Source organism: Cuculus canorus, chromosome 12 (genome assembly GCF_017976375.1).
Source record: "Cuculus canorus isolate bCucCan1 chromosome 12, bCucCan1.pri, whole genome shotgun sequence".
Taxonomy (NCBI): domain Eukaryota; kingdom Metazoa; phylum Chordata; class Aves; order Cuculiformes; family Cuculidae; genus Cuculus; species Cuculus canorus.
In genome coordinates, this window is record NC_071412.1 from 14,095,462 (window position 1) to 14,112,169 (window position 16,708).

The following is a 16,708-nucleotide window of genomic DNA, read 5'->3' on the forward strand; positions in this document are numbered from 1 at the left end:
TATATTCATCCATGATTCTAATAAAGAATTACAGGGGACGACTTGCTATGGTGTTGGGTGTGCTCTTTGGGAGAACTGGGATTTGACCTGAAGGTTTTTATATACTGGAGCTGGTAAGCTTCTTGGAACAGGCTGTGAGAAGGCGCTGTAGTGGAAGTACCTTAGGAAATGAACTGATGGGCTCATGTAACACAGTTGCCTTTTTCACTCAGACCAGGCCTGCAGATTTTTGGGGCTGCTGTGATTCTGTGGGTTCTATCTGGTCAAATCTGACTGGCTTTTACAAACCTGTTTTTTTTCCCCACATTGCCACCAGTGACAAAAGATTGTGGGACAGCAAACTGCCACCTTCTCCAGCAAGTGATGTAAACTTTTTGATTTCCCTTTGGCACACTGTGGAAGGAGTGGTGTGCGCAGAAGCTGGATTGCTTCTGTGCTTGGGCAGCTGCCTGCTGTGATGCAGCGCTGGTGGCTCTGGGGACATGGGCAATTCCATAGTTTGGAATTAACTAAGTCAGGATGGAGGATGATTTTCACTTTGCTTCCTTTCCCAATTCATGTAAGCAGGCACAGCTCATGTCAGCCGTCACATCAGGTTTGGATTTCCCATGGGTTTATGTGAGATGCTTCCTTTTGCAGTTGAATACAAATGCAATGAAATCTGCAGGAGCCCAAACCGCCAGCAGAGGCTGAGGCTACCTCTGCCTTGTCCCGCGTTTGTGTGTGTGCACGAGCTTCATCCTTCAGCTCACAACAAAGTCCTGAGCAGCTGTGGGATGGCTGCGTATGCTAGTAGACAAAGTAAGAACTCTCATATTTATCTTCCCACCAGAACTTTTAAAGTTAATCATAAAGCAGGCACTAGAAACGCTGTCCGAAAACTGGTTTTGTACTTAGGAACTGCTGTATCATAGAATGTACAATTTTCATGCAATAGTTGGTAAAGCTTTCAGAAGCTGCTGATGTGTAAAGCAAAACCAAATGGTGCATGTACAAGAGCTGTAACTTCTTACCTATTCAAGCCTCTGCCTTTTGTTCTGTGGCTTTGTACGGCTTTTCCCTGACTCAGCTGTCGCAGTGAACCTGGCTGGCCTTGGGTGGGTGACGCTCCTGGAACAAGGTACTTCACACTGTCTCGCACTGCTTCTCCCAAAGCGCTTTATTCCGTCTGAACACTGACCTGGGGCGTGGTGTTCCTGTTCAGCTGCTGATTTTTCACTCTTCTCTGTAGTTGGTGTTACTTCTGGACTGAAGTCTTCTCTGCTAAGTGAAGACAACTGGTTATAACAGACACTGCTTTTGGGCCCTGGAACGAGCTTTCTGAGTTTCTGGGAACTCTGTATAACTCTGCACAATTGGCTCTACTTGCCAAAAGCTTCTGCTATCATTTACATATTTGAAAGTCCCAGCCTGAACATTTATGAAGCTCTTCAGTAAGGACCGGTGGTTCTTGTGTTTGATGGGAACTGCGATTCTGACTCTTCAGCAGAAAGGACATGGAATCATTCTGATTTAAAGATGTTTTTATTAAGCTAGAATTACTTACGCTATCAGTTCAAACCTGATGAATTTCCGTACTTAAATAGCTTATTGAGTGTGCCTTGTCAACTAAGAAGATTACACGCTGGGCTTTAGTGAACAAGATTTTTAGAAATAGAAAGCACAAATATTGAAAAAGCTTCAACACATAGCAGTCCACAGCGGTGCCTGGGAGGCACTAATTCTGATGGTTTCTGTTGCAAATCTGTGCTTGTGATTTACTGATGAGGCTCCCTGGGAGTTTTGTCAAACCCGCTGAGACCCACTCTCATTGCTACTGAGTGCAGCAGGGAAGTGGTGCTGGCCTGTATCCTCCGGTGCCCACCTGAAGGCACAGCCACCCGCTGGCATCACCAAGAGCTGTCACGGTGCGCACTGCAATGCATCACATGAAAAGCAGAGAGAGGCCTGGTGTTGGCGCTTGCCCCGCGCTGCTCCCTATGGGCGTGTAGCTTATCGGGCTGGGTTTGTCCATCACCCGGGGCTCTCGCTCAGACCAGCCAAGGTGAAACTGCTAAGGAATTGTGAGAGATCCCTGCAGTGCCAGCTACATTTGGTTTTGAAGCTGGGTGTTCCTTGAAGTTAACTCCAAATCACAGTCTGGATTGCAACTTTGTGTTTTCTGAGAAATCTTGCAACTTCTGGCCTGTTGGCCTGTTAGCCTGACGCCTGGGGATTTTTTTCGTTGATGAGTGAGCCCCTTTGTGCCCAGCCCCAGCGCCTGGAGTACATGGACCTGAACATGGGCTGGGAGGTTAGTCTGCAAATGAGTATGTTTGAGAAATACACACTGAGAGAAATTCCATTTATTTTGTACAAGGTAGAATACCTCTGCACAGTGAACAAATATATTACAAATCTGTCTTGCCTTAAAAAAGTATTGCCATTGTGGTGTCTATTTGCTAAGCTAATGCGAATATACAAGAAGGAACTTTTTTTTGTTGTTGTTGGGTTTGTTTTTTTCCTCTTAAGCTTGAAGCACATCCTTGTGTTTGGTTTGAAAATCCAGTTTTGAAAAAAAAAAAAAACCACTTGAGCACACCTCTGCTCTCTGGAGTCTCATCGCAAACTTCACAGCAACACACACAAACATCGGTCAGGCTGGCAGCTGAGACTGCTTGTGCTCTGTGTCAAGGTGGGTCTTGAACAATAGTGTTCCTTATCCAACTGCCCTTCTCTTGATGTCTGTTGAGGTAAGTCTTTCTATTCATGTACATAAAATAGATTTCTACTGGCCCTATGAAATAATTGTCTACTTACAGCTCAACTAAGGCTTTCCTGGAAAATAAAATGACTATTGCTGATCGGTCATTGCCCCCATGCACACATGCAGCATTCGTGTAACTATTTATGTGTTATCCTGCAAAATGAAAATCTGTTGCTCTGGAAGCCTGGAGCATCTCAGCTTGGCTGTCTCTGGGTTTACACAGAGGGGTTCAGAGCCATCCTGACCACCTGGCATGATCCCAGCTCCTCCAGCAGCATGTCGCCAGGGCTCTGATTCCAGGGGGTTGCGGCAGTGAGCACAGGGTGCCAGGCAGGCTGCCAGCGGCTCAGTGCTCCCATGCTGAGAGCTTCAATCTGCAAGGCACGAGCTGGGCCCCACCAGGGTGCTCCAAGTGATCCGATGCTTGGTCGGACTCAGAGCCAGGATCAAGCCACTCCCTTGAGCTGGAAGGCTCCTCTTACCAGTCCCCTAGACGAGCAGGTTATGCGAGCGACCATGCTTCGAGCAAACTGATGGGTGCTGGTTTTGTTCTTCTCCACTTCCATCAGACTGGTGAATGTGCAACAGATTATTTTATATTTAAGAGGCAATCAACTTGCTACTTCCACATCTGCCTAATAAAATTACATACTAGAATCAATACTATTTCATGCTCAAAATCTACAAGGAACTGCTTAACAGCAAGTATTCTACTTTCTAGGTCAATAAAGATTACAAAAAAAAAATAAACAACATGGTGGCTTAGTCCAAAACTTTCCCAGGGGACAACCCCTTGATAAGTACTTCAGAAAATGCTGCTGAAAAAGAAAACCCAGTTTCAGCTCAATTTAATGACATTTCAGATAGAATCATCAATGGATAAAGTTGCACTACATGGTAATGCACATCAAATTAAAGGGTGTGGTGAACGGCATGCTGTTGAGTGAGTCGTGATGAGTTTGTAAAGATGGTCTAGAGAAGTCGATGTGCCTTGGCTTTAGGAAAGGAAACCAAACCAGGGTTCGGCTGTGCAAACCGGCAGCATCCCAGGGCAGCAAGTGAAGGGGCATCAGTTTACACCGCCTGACAAATCTGGTGGGTTTATCCAACAAAATTGAAGCTGTAGAAGGAAAAGTAAAGCCTATCTCTGCCAATCCAAGTATTTTAGCTTGTTAAAAGTATGGTAAGCTGGGTATGAGACTCATTGTTGAAACTCAAGTCATTAGCAAAGATTGGTGGAAATCTGCCAAGATGTTAAGATTTAAAAACGGCACAGAATGTGTCTGTGTTACTATTCCTCTACTCAAATACCCTGGTACTCAACATAAAGATGAATATCTCTGTGCTAATTACCATGATCTGAACAGGTTGCACATGGTGATGGCAGTAAATGAGGGTTTCCAGACAGTGAAATGACAAGTTTCCCTGCTTCTGTTCAGAAAAATGTCCATCTCTGTGATAAAGATGTGAAATACATTCCAGCGTATTCCTAGTCACCTTGTTCCTAACAGTAAAAGGTTTCTTGATGCAGCTGGTAGAAATGTACATCTCTAAGTCCTTCTACATAGCATAGTTTTGTGTTTTATCTTACAGCAAAGCCTGGGTTAGACAACACGCCATGGAGAGCTTTTGCCTGGAGCATGTAGGCACCTTCCTGGGGCAATGTACTCCAGTCACATGTGGAAGAGGTTCCCGTTAGTTCCCGTTAACCATATAAAAATGTCTTTATAAATAACATCATGCAGCAGCAGCTGGCCCAAGCTGATGTTGTGTTACGTCCTTGCGTAAGACAGTCTGAAGTCCCGTCAGCATCTTGCAGGGCAGAAAAAGATTGTCTTCTCTTTTGCTTCCTTAAAGTTCGTGTTTGCAGCACAGTGCACCAGGGAAGTCCATCCCTTTAAGACTGCTTGTCCCAAGATGGCCCGTGTGTCGGGCTGTGCCTTACTGGGAGGAGGTCGTAGTGACTAGGAATGTGACTGTTCCTAGGCAGGTCGTATGGATTGTGGAGGTAACTGGCACTCCGACCGCGGGCATCTTGGACCACGCTGACAGTGGGCTCTGGGGAAGCAAGGAAAACTGGGTTATGGTAACTAGCGGAACTCTTAGTTGAGCTACTACTGTTTTGTCACAAGCACAGAACATCACCTTCCCAAAAAATTTCTTCCCCTCACAGCTTTACCAGCAGTGCACAGGGTGGGTGAGGGAGACAAACACCAAACACATCAGGAGCAGGGAGTTCCTAAAGCCCTGTGGGCTTCGAAAGACCAACACTTAAAAAGATCAACACCTGTGCTTTCAAAGTCTTGCAGCTGGACTTCGCTGCAGTTTAAGTCAAGAGCATAAAGGGGAATGCAGCCCTCCCGCACCAGAGCTGGAGGAGCGGTTCGGTGCTATACCATGCTTACATCTGTCACTGTAGTAGAGACCCCCACCAGGCACAGCTCCCCAAACCAACACGCAAGCCAGCGCCTCCTGCATTCTGCCAAATCCATGCTACTTGTGTCGGGAAAGGAGAAAAAAATAATCCACATTTAAAATGAAACCACCAACAGTTTGAGCAGAGCTCGTGCCACCCGCCCTGCTTACCAACTTCGTAGATGTTTTTATTTGCCATCGCTGAAGTTGGCATTTCTGAATATGAGGACTCCCTGTGACTAGGCGATTTCATTTCCACGTAGCTGCTCTCGGAGTGTTTGCATGTTAAAATGGGGGGGTCTTTAATGGTAGCGTATGGGTTTTCACTGCTGTTCAGGGAACAAGTGCTGGAGCTGCACACAGATTCTTTCATATAATCTGCAAAACAAGAGCAGAATGGGAGCATTAGAAATGTCAGCTTGTGGAGGTTAATTACAACTGCACCTTTTCAGGAAGGGGGGGGGGGGGCGGGACAAGGGGGCATGGGGTAAGGCAGATCCTTGAAGCATCCAGCACAAGATACCCGATGTTTGTGCTCTGGGTGCGTCCATTGCATCCACAACTCAGCAGCAGGAAAGAAATAAAACCTGCTCAATACCAAAGGTTTTCCTGTAAAAGGTTCTAGTTGTCATTTACTGCAGTATTTAATTTGAGGTGGCAATCCTTTCCCTCCCTCCCCCTAATTCCTAAGGAGCTACATTTTAATCATGCTCCACCTGCCACACCAACCTGCAGACCTATGTTGGCTCTGTAAGCCAGACCTTCTGGTGGTGCTGGGCCAGCTACAAGGTTATTGTCCCCAGGGCTTTCAGCAACATCGAATGCCATATGCTTGAAAGCAAAACATTTCCAGGAGGTGTAGAACTGCATCAGTGCAGCACATGGCCCCTGAGAGCTCTGGTTTCTGGGGTTATCCAGCACCAGGAGAAACCAACTTCTTCATATTCCCTCTGCCATTAACACTACGAGGACACTGTTCCTGCTAGCAGGGAACACTTGGCCTTCCATGGGGTGGGGGGAACAGGCCTCCATCTGAGCCTCGCTTTTCCTTTGCTTTTTTTTTTTGCCCCCCCAGTGCTGTAGACATCTACTGCTCCTCTCTCCTGGGTTGGAGAAAACGGGAGATGGTGACGGAGGAGGCTACATGGGGAGAACAAGGCTGGCGTGAGAGCTGTAACCACCAATCTCCCCTGTCAGTGTCCCTGGCTGGGGCGAGCCCGCCTGCTGCAAGGTACAGTGCAGTCGTGCTTTAAAAATAAAAAACAATAGAGAATAAATAGGTCTTAACATTGACAGTCAAGAACGTGCCATTGCTGCTGTGTGCATCCTGCTGGGCAGTGCCATTAATTTAGAATTAGAGCGATGCAATGAAAGATGAGGCATTTTCTTGTGCTGGGTTACAGTACAAAGGCAGATCCTGGTATATATGAAATACTCCCGGTGAAATAGTGGGACTTGCAAAATAGCTGCAATCCCAGCTGCCCCCGCTGTCTAGTATGGGAGACAAAAAGAGAAATTCAGGTTAAGAAATAGACAGACAACAAGATATCGCTTCTCCTTTACAAACCTCGTCCCTGTGCCTATCCGCCCCATCCTGCTAACTCCCTCATCAGGTCTGCTTGGCTCTGTAGTGCAGTTCTCCCTCCATCAGCTCTGGGGCTGTGTGTGTCCATCAGCCCCGGTGCCTGGTGCCCTTTGTCTTGGCTCAGCTGGGGTTTAGCACTGAGCAGGCATCCAGAGCACGGTGTCAGGTCGTGCCCTGCGGCCTGCAGCAAGCAATTGCATTTCTGGGCACCAATTTCAGTGATATGAGCAGCCTTGAGAGTCCTCAGCTCTCGGGGTTAGTGAAACCAGCTTGATAGGAAGCTCCAGTGCAGAGCAAACCAGCTGGACCATGCTGGGACCATCAGGAACGTGAAGGCTGGCAGAGGCCCTGGCACCACTGCAATGCTTATTTAGTAATAAAATTAAGAAACTCTTCACCTCGGTTAAATTAACAATGCCTTTGCTTCAAAGCGAAACATGTCTGTTTTGGTGCATCACAGAAGAGAAGAACCAAAGCAACACAAATATTCCCCAGCTGCTGGCAGCAGGACTGGCCCTCCAGCTTTATCCCCCCCATCCTGGACCAGGCAAGTCAGGGAAAAGCTGCCCCATCCTTCCTTCTCATGAGTGGTGGAGCAACCCTACAAGACCAAAGGCTTGCGTACATGAGCGAGCTCAGCGTTACTGGCTTTTGCCATGCATATGCCTGAAATTAAGATGCCACACGGTCTAGGATCCGTTAGTGTTTAAGGCTGAGGAAGCAACAGACAAAGACTAACAAATTCTGCAATAAATGAAAACCTTTAGGCTAAAAATACCTGTGCTGCATGGACTGGGCCCATTCTTCGGTCACTGGGACAACTGTACAGGGTGGAGTGTCTCATGCAGGGAGCTGAATGCTCCCAGAGCTGCCAGCAGAGCAGGAGCAGGAGCATACGCTGCTCCAGGGACACAGCCCTGCTGAGGGGAAGAGGGTCAGCCTGAGGCTTTGATTTCACTCAGCCAAAAAGAACCTCAGCTCCACCTGCCAGCAAGTTACAGGTGCTCGTGGTTCCCAGGAGGATGTAGTGCTCATTAGGAGAACCTGGGCAGCTCTGAATTTTGGGGTGAGAGCACAGGAAGACTGTGAACAGGAGAGACCAGAAGGGCAAAGTGAGCTCCACGCATGAGCATGAGGCTGCCAGTGCCCCAGGAGTCCACTACAAAGCACTTGCTGTCAGCCCCATGGTTGGGAGGGAATGAATCAAAGCCCAGCTGGGCTTGAATTAATAAAATGTAGGTTATAAAAGAATAGTAGTGAAAAAGGGGGAAGAAGGAGAAGTCCTGGGGTGCTGTAGCACACAGGTAAATAGCTGAGTAGGTCAGTGCTTGTTTGTTTATGGAAGTGAGCACATCAGAACTGGCATAAGCAGAAATTTCAGCACATCACATATTTTACCAAGTCCAGCTGAGGTCCTTTTCTCTTCCTAAGCTAACATTCCCCTGCCCTGCTGCAGGCACTGACCCTGCTGTGGGCAGGTGTCCCTTGGGCTACAGCCGCAGCACCAGCCCTGCCCTGCCCAGGGAACACCAGCAAAACACTACTTGGACTGCCCAGGCTCATTTGGCCTCTCCCAGGAACTGCTCTTTCCCAGAAGATGTTGAGAAACAGCATGCCCAAGAGCCAGGTCCTGCTGACATAAATGGGAACTCTGTGTCTAGCTAGGGATTAGACCCTTCACTCCTGATACAACATAATTTACGGACAACCAGCCTATGTTTGGTAACATGCTATGCACCAGGGAGTCATTAGCCCACAAGACACACGCGCAAGATCGAGGAGAATTTACCTCTAAAGGATGTGGAAGTAGCTGAGTTACTTTGTCATTAAGGTAATCTGGGGATAATTAAAAAGTCTGGCATCAACTATGAAATTTCATTTCATGAATTAATTTAACCCAGAACAAATGTATTTAGAATTCTCAGCCCATCCACCCTGCAGGCCATGTGTGAGCTCTGGCGATGCCACCTCATCCCCCTCCCTGTACCCATGGGATCGGACTCTCGTGGAGGTGCAGAGTTCAGCCTGGCCGTGGCACTGCCACCAGCAACACCGGTACCCACTGTGAGCACCTCACCTCGTGGACACCCTAGAGAAATACGGGGAATATGCCCTAATTCTGAAGTCCCTGTCTGCTGTGTTGCCTGGATACCAATCACCAGACCTCTGAAAGAGATTTAATTTTTGTTACCAGGCACTGGAAATGTATCTGTCCTCCCATGGATGGGTTCCTCTCTTTTGTCCTGAATATCCTCTGGCATCGTCATTACAGACTTCTGCCACATTTGAAGTGCTAAGGAAATACGATGTACCCAGGTAAAACACGCTCTCCTATGAATTAATCCCATTTATAGATGATCAGTGTAGTGTGCCTTTCTGGCTGTTTTCATGAACCTGGCAAACCTTCGCTGCTGCTCAGACGGTAGCACAGCGATAGCCGATAGCTGCTTTTCAGTGTGACACGGTTGTGGGGACACATTCCTGTACAACAGACAAATGAACCACACTGAACCAAGCCCCAGGTCCCGGAGGTATGTGCATTAGTGTTTCCAGCTGCTAGGATTTTACTGGCTGTTGTGCAAAACACAGGGTTTTTTTTTTTTTCCTTAAAATGTTAGTGTCTGAAGCCACATCGTTCTACCAGAGTGTCAATATTCATTAAAAAAAAAAAAAATTAAAAAAACTGAAAAGGAATCAAGTAAAAGCCTGGAAATGGTATCCCTGATCAGCACTCACAGGAAAGAGACTGCTCTGACAACCTTGGGACTGTTCAACCACTGTTACCTGTGTTCAACCATGGTTACCGTGTGCCACAGGGCTCAGAGCTGGCACTGTGGCATCCAACCCCTCACTGCCTCAAAGGGTTCCTACTGCTTTACCACCAGAGCACCGGGGCTACCTGAACCCTTCGGATGGGACTGTAGGAAACCTTTGGCCATCTGAAGGCAGATGTTTCTGGGCAATCTCAGCTGCTAACTATCTGCAGGTCAGCTACCGGATCCCCTGGCAGGTCAGGTGTGTTCCCAGCACGCTGCCCTGGTCCGTGCCAGCCGGGCCTGCCTGCAGCAGCTGAGCAGCCACGGAGGACAGAGCAGCTCTCCTGACATGGCCTCTAGGCTTGGTTTTTCAATTTATGAGGAGATAAACATGTAAAGAAAACAGCTCAGGTCCTAAATAACAAACTACGTAGCAGCAGAAAACACATCTCACTGTTCACTGTCAATTCTTTTTCTCTCAGTCACACTGGTACCCCAGTCTCTGCATGACCCTGTCTATTGATGGGAATTCCTGCTGCATATGTTCAAGCCAGTAATTTAGTTTAATCTTGAAATTAATAGTTTCAAGTAAGAAGAACAACCAACTACACTATAGTATGGTATTTTTTCTGATAAGGGAATCATTGAAGTAGCTGAAACCAGTGGGCCGAGTCAGATATAGATACATAACCCTTTTAATATTTTAAATTTAACTTTATCAAGAAAGAATTTGCCACGGATTAATGGTTTCCTTTGGTGATTCTGTGTGGTAAGGTGATATTGTAGCAAATATGCTGTCACTTTATTTTGTAAACAGCAGTTACGAGGTGATTAGCGTTCTCTGGGCCTGGCTATAAGCTGGCCATTGCCTTTCATGTGGATTTGCTTTCAATATTCCTCTTTAGTTCAGACACGGGTCTGGCTCTACGACACCTTGACCATGGCAGACAGTGGGTGCCTTGAAGTCAGCTCTGTGGGAAGGTATCATTTCCCGATGACTCAGCCGACAGCAGCTCAGGGCCATCACAGACAGAGGCTGTGCGGTGTTTACCTCCTTGTGCTGATGGAGGGACGCTCCCAGCTGGTGTGCACAGACACCACAGCCCTCGGATCAAGGCTCTCAGCCTGAAACCTGCCTATTCCAAATGAAACAGACTCCTCGTTCCATCATCGGGACCATAAACTCAGCGTGCCAAACCCCACTGTGCCCAGTGGTCTCGTAGTCCACATGCAACTGGAATATTTTGAATGTAAATCTAGAGAACAAGTGAAATCTGAAATGACTGGGCCTTGCGCTCATGACTCATATATGATCCCATTTTAGAACTGCCCTGGAGTCAAGGCCCATTAATTGCTTCGTGCCAGCGTGACTGGTTAATGTACTGAGTGAGGTCTTTTCTCAAGCTCTGCTATAAATCTCTTTCAGCAAAGGCCACACAGCAGGGTCAGCCTGTTCTCTAGTGGCATTGTTTAAGCTCAGGATGGCTAAAAGTGCCTTACGGAGCCACAACTGAGCAGGCAAATGCACGAATCCATCATAAGCAACCACCACCGGAAAGCTCTCGTAGGATGGCTGATAGGTCCTAAAAGAGCTTCCCTTGGCCAGACAGCTCCACCTGCACCTCCTGCCCCTGCAGCAAAGCCCTCCCTTTTCATTTCATGCTGCTTTGCCGAGGCAGGAGCCTACGGCCTTGTAAATACTTGCACCCATAATTCCTCGGCCCCAGACATCTGGCTCGGAGTCCAGAGTACTGCCAGCTGAGCCACGCAGCCGTATTTGGGAGGTAATCACTCTGTCCCTTCCTGCCTCTGCACGGCCACTCTCCCGGGTGCCCAGGTCTCCTATCTCACCTCTTCTACGCCACCCTCCTCAAACTCTTTGCCAGGGTGACTGCAGGCACTGGATACCATACCTTTGAAGCTTTTTTCCATTATGTATGTGTTCTGACGTCTATCCATCCCACAAGCACCTGCATAAAAATGATATATAATGGAAAACAAATAAATATTTATGTAAATTGGATTGCTTTGACTACTGAGCAGCACATATTCTTTCCTCTAAACTGTACATCAAGGCCCTCATTTAGGAAGGCTCTTAGGCACAGCCTCGGCTGTAAGTGAGCACTCAGCTGCAGTGGGGAAGCTGTGCAAGCCTAAAATTATGCATATGCTTAAGAGCTTCCCTGGGAGGGAGGGCTTTCCTGAAGCAGGGTACTGCTCATTACCAAGAACAGCTATCCACCAGGAGAACACAACAAAAATAATCTGTAATGCTAGGTTGGATTAGTAAAAGAGGCCTAAACCAGATCCTTTCAAATTTGAAGCCACTGTTATGTTTACATTACCCTCTGACTAATTTTAGGCTTTGTTTCACTCATGTCTACTGTGTTATTCAATTGACAGTCTCAGACTGTGTACAATCTTTCTAGATTACCTGATATGACTGCTATAAATGTGCCCAGTTCAATAACTGATGTGACAATTGTCCCTAAGTGGCTACGGCACTCTGGAAACACAGCAGCAGAGAGCTGAGAGCAAAGACTTCTGCCTTTTGCAACTCGGTAAGAGCTTGCTGCTCCTTACAGAGGCGGAGACAGAAGGGGATGGCAACTTTTTCTATTTTCACTATTGCAAATTATCCTACATATCAGTAAAAAGGAAAAATCTAATGTAAGCCTTTAAATCCTTTTTACTATAGGGTCTGGTATTTCTCATCGATTGGAAAAACTCAATACAAATTTGGTTACTTAGAAATGTCTTTGTGGCTTATGGGGTTCCCAGTCGAGTAACTAGGTTCTCCTGATAAAAGAGCCCTGCAAACAGCATGTCCCAGGGGTCTCCCAGCTACTTGTCCTTGCATGTCCTCTGGTCTCTGCAGGAAGAGCTGTCACCACCACAGCTGGCAATGCTGTACAGCTGGCAATGCTGTACAACCTCCTTTCACGATAGCTTTGGTTTTTGCTAAATAAAGAAAATCACTAAACTAGGTAATAAATGTGTTACTGACAGATCAAAGACAAACCCTTTGCTCTGATTCTCAGAGTGCCCATCTCTGAGCCGAGAAGAAGGGCTATTGGCACACGACTGGCTCGCTCTCAGGGGGCTCCTTCCCTTCTGGACAAGAGCAACTTCCCAAACCACCTGAGCACCTTCTGCTTTATCTTCCACCACTCATTGTGAGCCACTTCCCAGGCTGCCCCCCCTGAAAGAAGATGAAGGGGGCGAGCCTGGCCGGGCAGTTTGGGCATGGGGGGAAGCTCTTTCACGTGATGGTATTAGCTGTGTGCTTTTTTTCTTCTCCTGTATTCTACTGGGACAGAGTCTGGCACAAAGAGGATGGAGCTAATTCATCCCTTGGCTCACATCCACAGGGCTGGTGCCATCTTTCCCAGCAGTAGTGCTCCCAAAGGCCATCCTGGGGGATCACACATCATCCTGTGAGGGCTGAGCAAGCCTCGAGGGCAGGAACACCAAAGAGGTATCATTTGGGCCGGCTTTGCAGGCGGACAGGCAGGATGCCTCTGGCAAGAAGCAGCTCACAACATACAGTGTGAGCAGGTGAGCACCCACCTGGGGTTACAGGTAAAGGGGCTGTACCCTCAAAAAGAGAGCAGTAGCAGGGAAGCATACCAGACCCAGGCTGACCCACAGGGAAGTGCATGGGATGCAGCATCACTCACATCGTGCAACAGCAACACAGGAAGAACCTTTGGCTTCAGAAGACTGGGGTGAATAGCTCTGCTCAGGACCATGACCTAGTCCACTAACTTTAAAACCAGCTCTGTCGGGGTTAGTGACAAAGCAAGCAGCCACAAGCATAGGAGTGATCCTGTAGGACAGCATCCTCATAACTGCTGGGCATTAATGAGATGTTTAGAATAAGGACAATGAAGAATAAGTGACTTATCGACACAGGTTTCCCAAGGTACGGTTGCTGTGCTCATTGCACAGTCTGCCCTTGCACAAGAATCATAGAACGTTGTATCTGTTCCAGGCATCCTCATCAGATCTTTACAGAAATGGTCCCACTGCGATTATGAACACCAGAATGAAAGCTGAGGCCTTGGGGCTGCAGTAACGGTGCAGCAATATCAGCCAGTACTTTTGGTGGCTTGGAGGGAAAGGACTCCACCTTCTGAGCATATTTAGTTAACTCAGCTCCACGTGCACTTCTGCCAGTCCTGTTGCAAATGTCAGGCTTGTCTGGAAGCGCTTCTGCAGCAGCAAGATATTGCTGTGCCTGCTCCGAGTAAGCTCAAACTTGCTGTGAGACCCTCCTGGAGGGCAGGCTGCTGTATTAATGCAGGGTTCGTCTCAGGGAACACGAGTTCTGGCTCTGAGCTGTGTAACAGGCAGTCCTTGCTCACAGTGAGCTGCAAAACAGCACAGTGCTATGCTCGAGCTCCGTTCTCACTTCATCCAGTGCAGCTGTGGAAAACTGAGAATCCTTCTTATGGGAGGAAGGCTAAGGAAAGGCGGGATACGAAAAAGATAACTGGTAGGGTTGGTGCTGCCTTGGGAGGGCTACGCCACCCCTCAAAGCCCTTCCCAACCCTGTAATCCTCCCTTTAGTCTTCTTTTATCTCTGTTACAGTTCTGTGGGGTTTATGACCCATTTTTGCATATTCATTGCATTCCTCAGGAGGTGAAATGAAGAACGGACACGTTATTTTTAAAACTGCAGAAGTAGTTAACATGGAAAAGCCCTAAACAGGCCAGAAATCTGGCACTTCAGGAAAGTTTAGGTTTCAGCCTGAAGCTGAACTGTCTGCTGGTGCAAAATCAGAGTCTCATCTGGAAATATTTTTCCACACCTCTTGGCTTTGAGAATAAACGCAAAGTCAGTTCTGAATCAAACTTTGCAGCTTTGGTCCTCTGAAATAAATGCAGCTTTGAGTCACTTAACACGTGCTGCAAATCCCTCTTTAGTCTCTGCACTGAGGACTGCTGTTAAAAAGCCATTACAGATAAACCCATTTTTGTCTGCAGCCCGCTGTGCCCAGCACTCCAGCTGACGAGCGTAACAACCCTTCCTAAACTCAGTAGGTGGTTCGGGACTTTTGACTCACTTGGAACAGGAGCAGGAAGGTGGACGCTGCAATTGTTTAGTGCAGACTGAACTAGAGCAAGAGAGAGAAGTCACAGGGCAAACAACTCCAATTCTGCAACGAGAGACAGTGAATCGAAAATGCAAACCCAAGCCGTTCCTTGAAACTCGTTGGGCCAGGCTACACTGAACAGGTAGGGCCACACGCTGAAGGTGACAAAGCCAGGCACCTAGCACCACAGACTCCCCAAACTCCAATCTCTCAAGCACGTATCCACGAGAATTACTTGTGCAAATATGCTCATCACTCTGTTTCACAGCTAGGATTCTCTCTCTGACGAAGCCTGATGTTTGAAGCTCACAAGTAAATGTGCTAGCAATAAAAAACCAGGCTTTGTTCTGCTCCTTGCATTTCTCAGTTGGAAAGAACAAACCTCACAAGTGAAGGCCTGCAAAACAGGCAAAATACCTGCAGTCTGGTAAGATCCACTGTAGGTGTACGTACAGTGGGGACGCGTTATGTATACTTATGCAGAGACACACATACACATATATATATGATTCATGTTTTCTACACAATTTCTCCCTGTTAGGCTCAAAGACAGCCTCACTGATATCAAAGGGAACACACACATTAACTTAGATAGGGGTTGCATTAGGTCCTCAATTAAGATTAATTAGTCTTCCTGTAGCGAACAGCCTCTGGCCATCTGCCCTGCTCTATTCCCAGGAAACTGGTGCTGGGCCAGGCAGATTCACTCTCAATGTTTCCCTTCCATTTTTGCTCTCTCTCCCCTCCATCTGTGCTACTGCGGCAGTGTGCACCTGAAAAAAGGACAGTGGTGGCCTTTGCAATGGGCTGTTCCTTGGGCTTTGAGCCCCCCTTGGTTTGGACAGCCCTTCCTCTGCTCCCTCAGAAAACATCTTTCCTTCCCTTTCCAAACAAAATGTCTGAGGAACGACTCCTGGCTCAGCAAAGGTCAACAACGCAAACTGTGAGCAATCAAAAGATGTGCAGCCTGCAAGAGTGAGGAGAGCAAAGAGGGGTTAATTAAAGTACTCGTGTGCCTGTTACCTGTGTGATTGCCTTTATGAGACACACGAGGAAATAGGAAGTACACAGTAATTCCGGAAAGCATTCTGTTGATCCTCTTTCAGACACAGATCTAGCGATACATTGCTTGGAAGTGAGGAGCTGTGGTGCCAAGTACTGAGAAAAAGGCATGACACCATCAATAAGCTGAGCAGTAGCACTCTGCTTCTGTTGGAAACAGTCTTCTGGCTCCTCCTGAGCTACCAGCTGCTGCTCCTGAGCGAGGCAGCATCTTCTCCTTGGGAGCAGCTGCTTCTCCTGCTCTCCCCCAGCTGTGAGATCAAAGGCATGTCTAATCCTGGATCCTATGTGGTATTGGGAAGCAAGGTTTTCCCCGTGAGTACCTGAATCCTTACATCCAGGCTGAGCACACCCATGATCCTGAAAAATGATGGTCTGTTGCCCTTCAAAATACAACAGATGTCAGCCAGGTCTCGACTGCATCCAACTTTGAACATAGTATTTGAGCAGAAATGCATTTCATAGGTCGAAAAACCAAGTAAAAAAAGTTAAGACAACTCCTTATGATTGCAGGCTTTAGAAGATGGAGTCTCTGAGGTAATTTTCACATGGATGGTCTTACAATTTCCTTTCCCTCAATTATAATTCATATTTACAACACTTGCCATTTCTAACATGCCTACAGACACTTCATGAGCCTGATGCTGTTTCTTGTCTGGTTGGTCCAAAGAGCCCATCCTTTGGGAGCACTGCCTCGGCCGCAGGAGGCACTGGCTGAAGAACCAGGGAGGTGACAAAAGAGTTGAGGGTTTTCCATCCATTCCAAATTTCTCTTCAATTCCCCTTTCAGTTTTTCCCTGCCTCTAGCTCAATTAACACATCTGATCTCTACAATATTTCATAGGGTCACAACAGAGGAGTTGTCCACAGCTATTTTAACTACTTTTAACAGAATCCTGCCATGCACAATGCTTGGCTGCTACTCCAACACGTGAGCTGGAGCATCTGTGCCATAAAAGCTGAGGCTAATAGTGGGATGAGAAGGTGGTCCACCTCTTTAACTTCAATTCTTCCATGGTGATATGTTTTAAAGGTCAAGATTTCC

The 16,708-nt window shown here is 47.3% G+C and overlaps 1 protein-coding gene across 10 annotated transcripts in view; it reads right to left on the bottom strand.

The window, feature by feature from the left end:
* Positions 1 to 73: 73 nt before the first annotated feature.
* The window catches only part of MEGF11 (multiple EGF like domains 11), a 291,395-nt gene continuing 274,760 nt past the window's right edge, over positions 74 to 16,708 (bottom strand). For 7 of the 10 annotated variants that reach the window (XM_054077403.1, XM_054077410.1, XM_054077406.1 and 4 more), the window contains 3 exons: positions 11,416 to 11,472; positions 5,333 to 5,539; positions 74 to 4,804 (listed from right to left, as the gene is read on the bottom strand). In XM_054077403.1, coding sequence (XP_053933378.1) covers positions 4,644 to 4,804; positions 5,333 to 5,539; positions 11,416 to 11,472 — 425 coding nt within the window. In that variant the 3' untranslated portion in view covers positions 74 to 4,643. Of the gene's footprint in view, positions 4,805 to 5,332; positions 5,540 to 6,469; positions 6,653 to 11,415; positions 11,473 to 16,708 lie in introns of those variants that run through there. The other 3 variants (XM_054077411.1, XM_054077408.1, XM_054077409.1) reach the window with 2 other exon arrangements.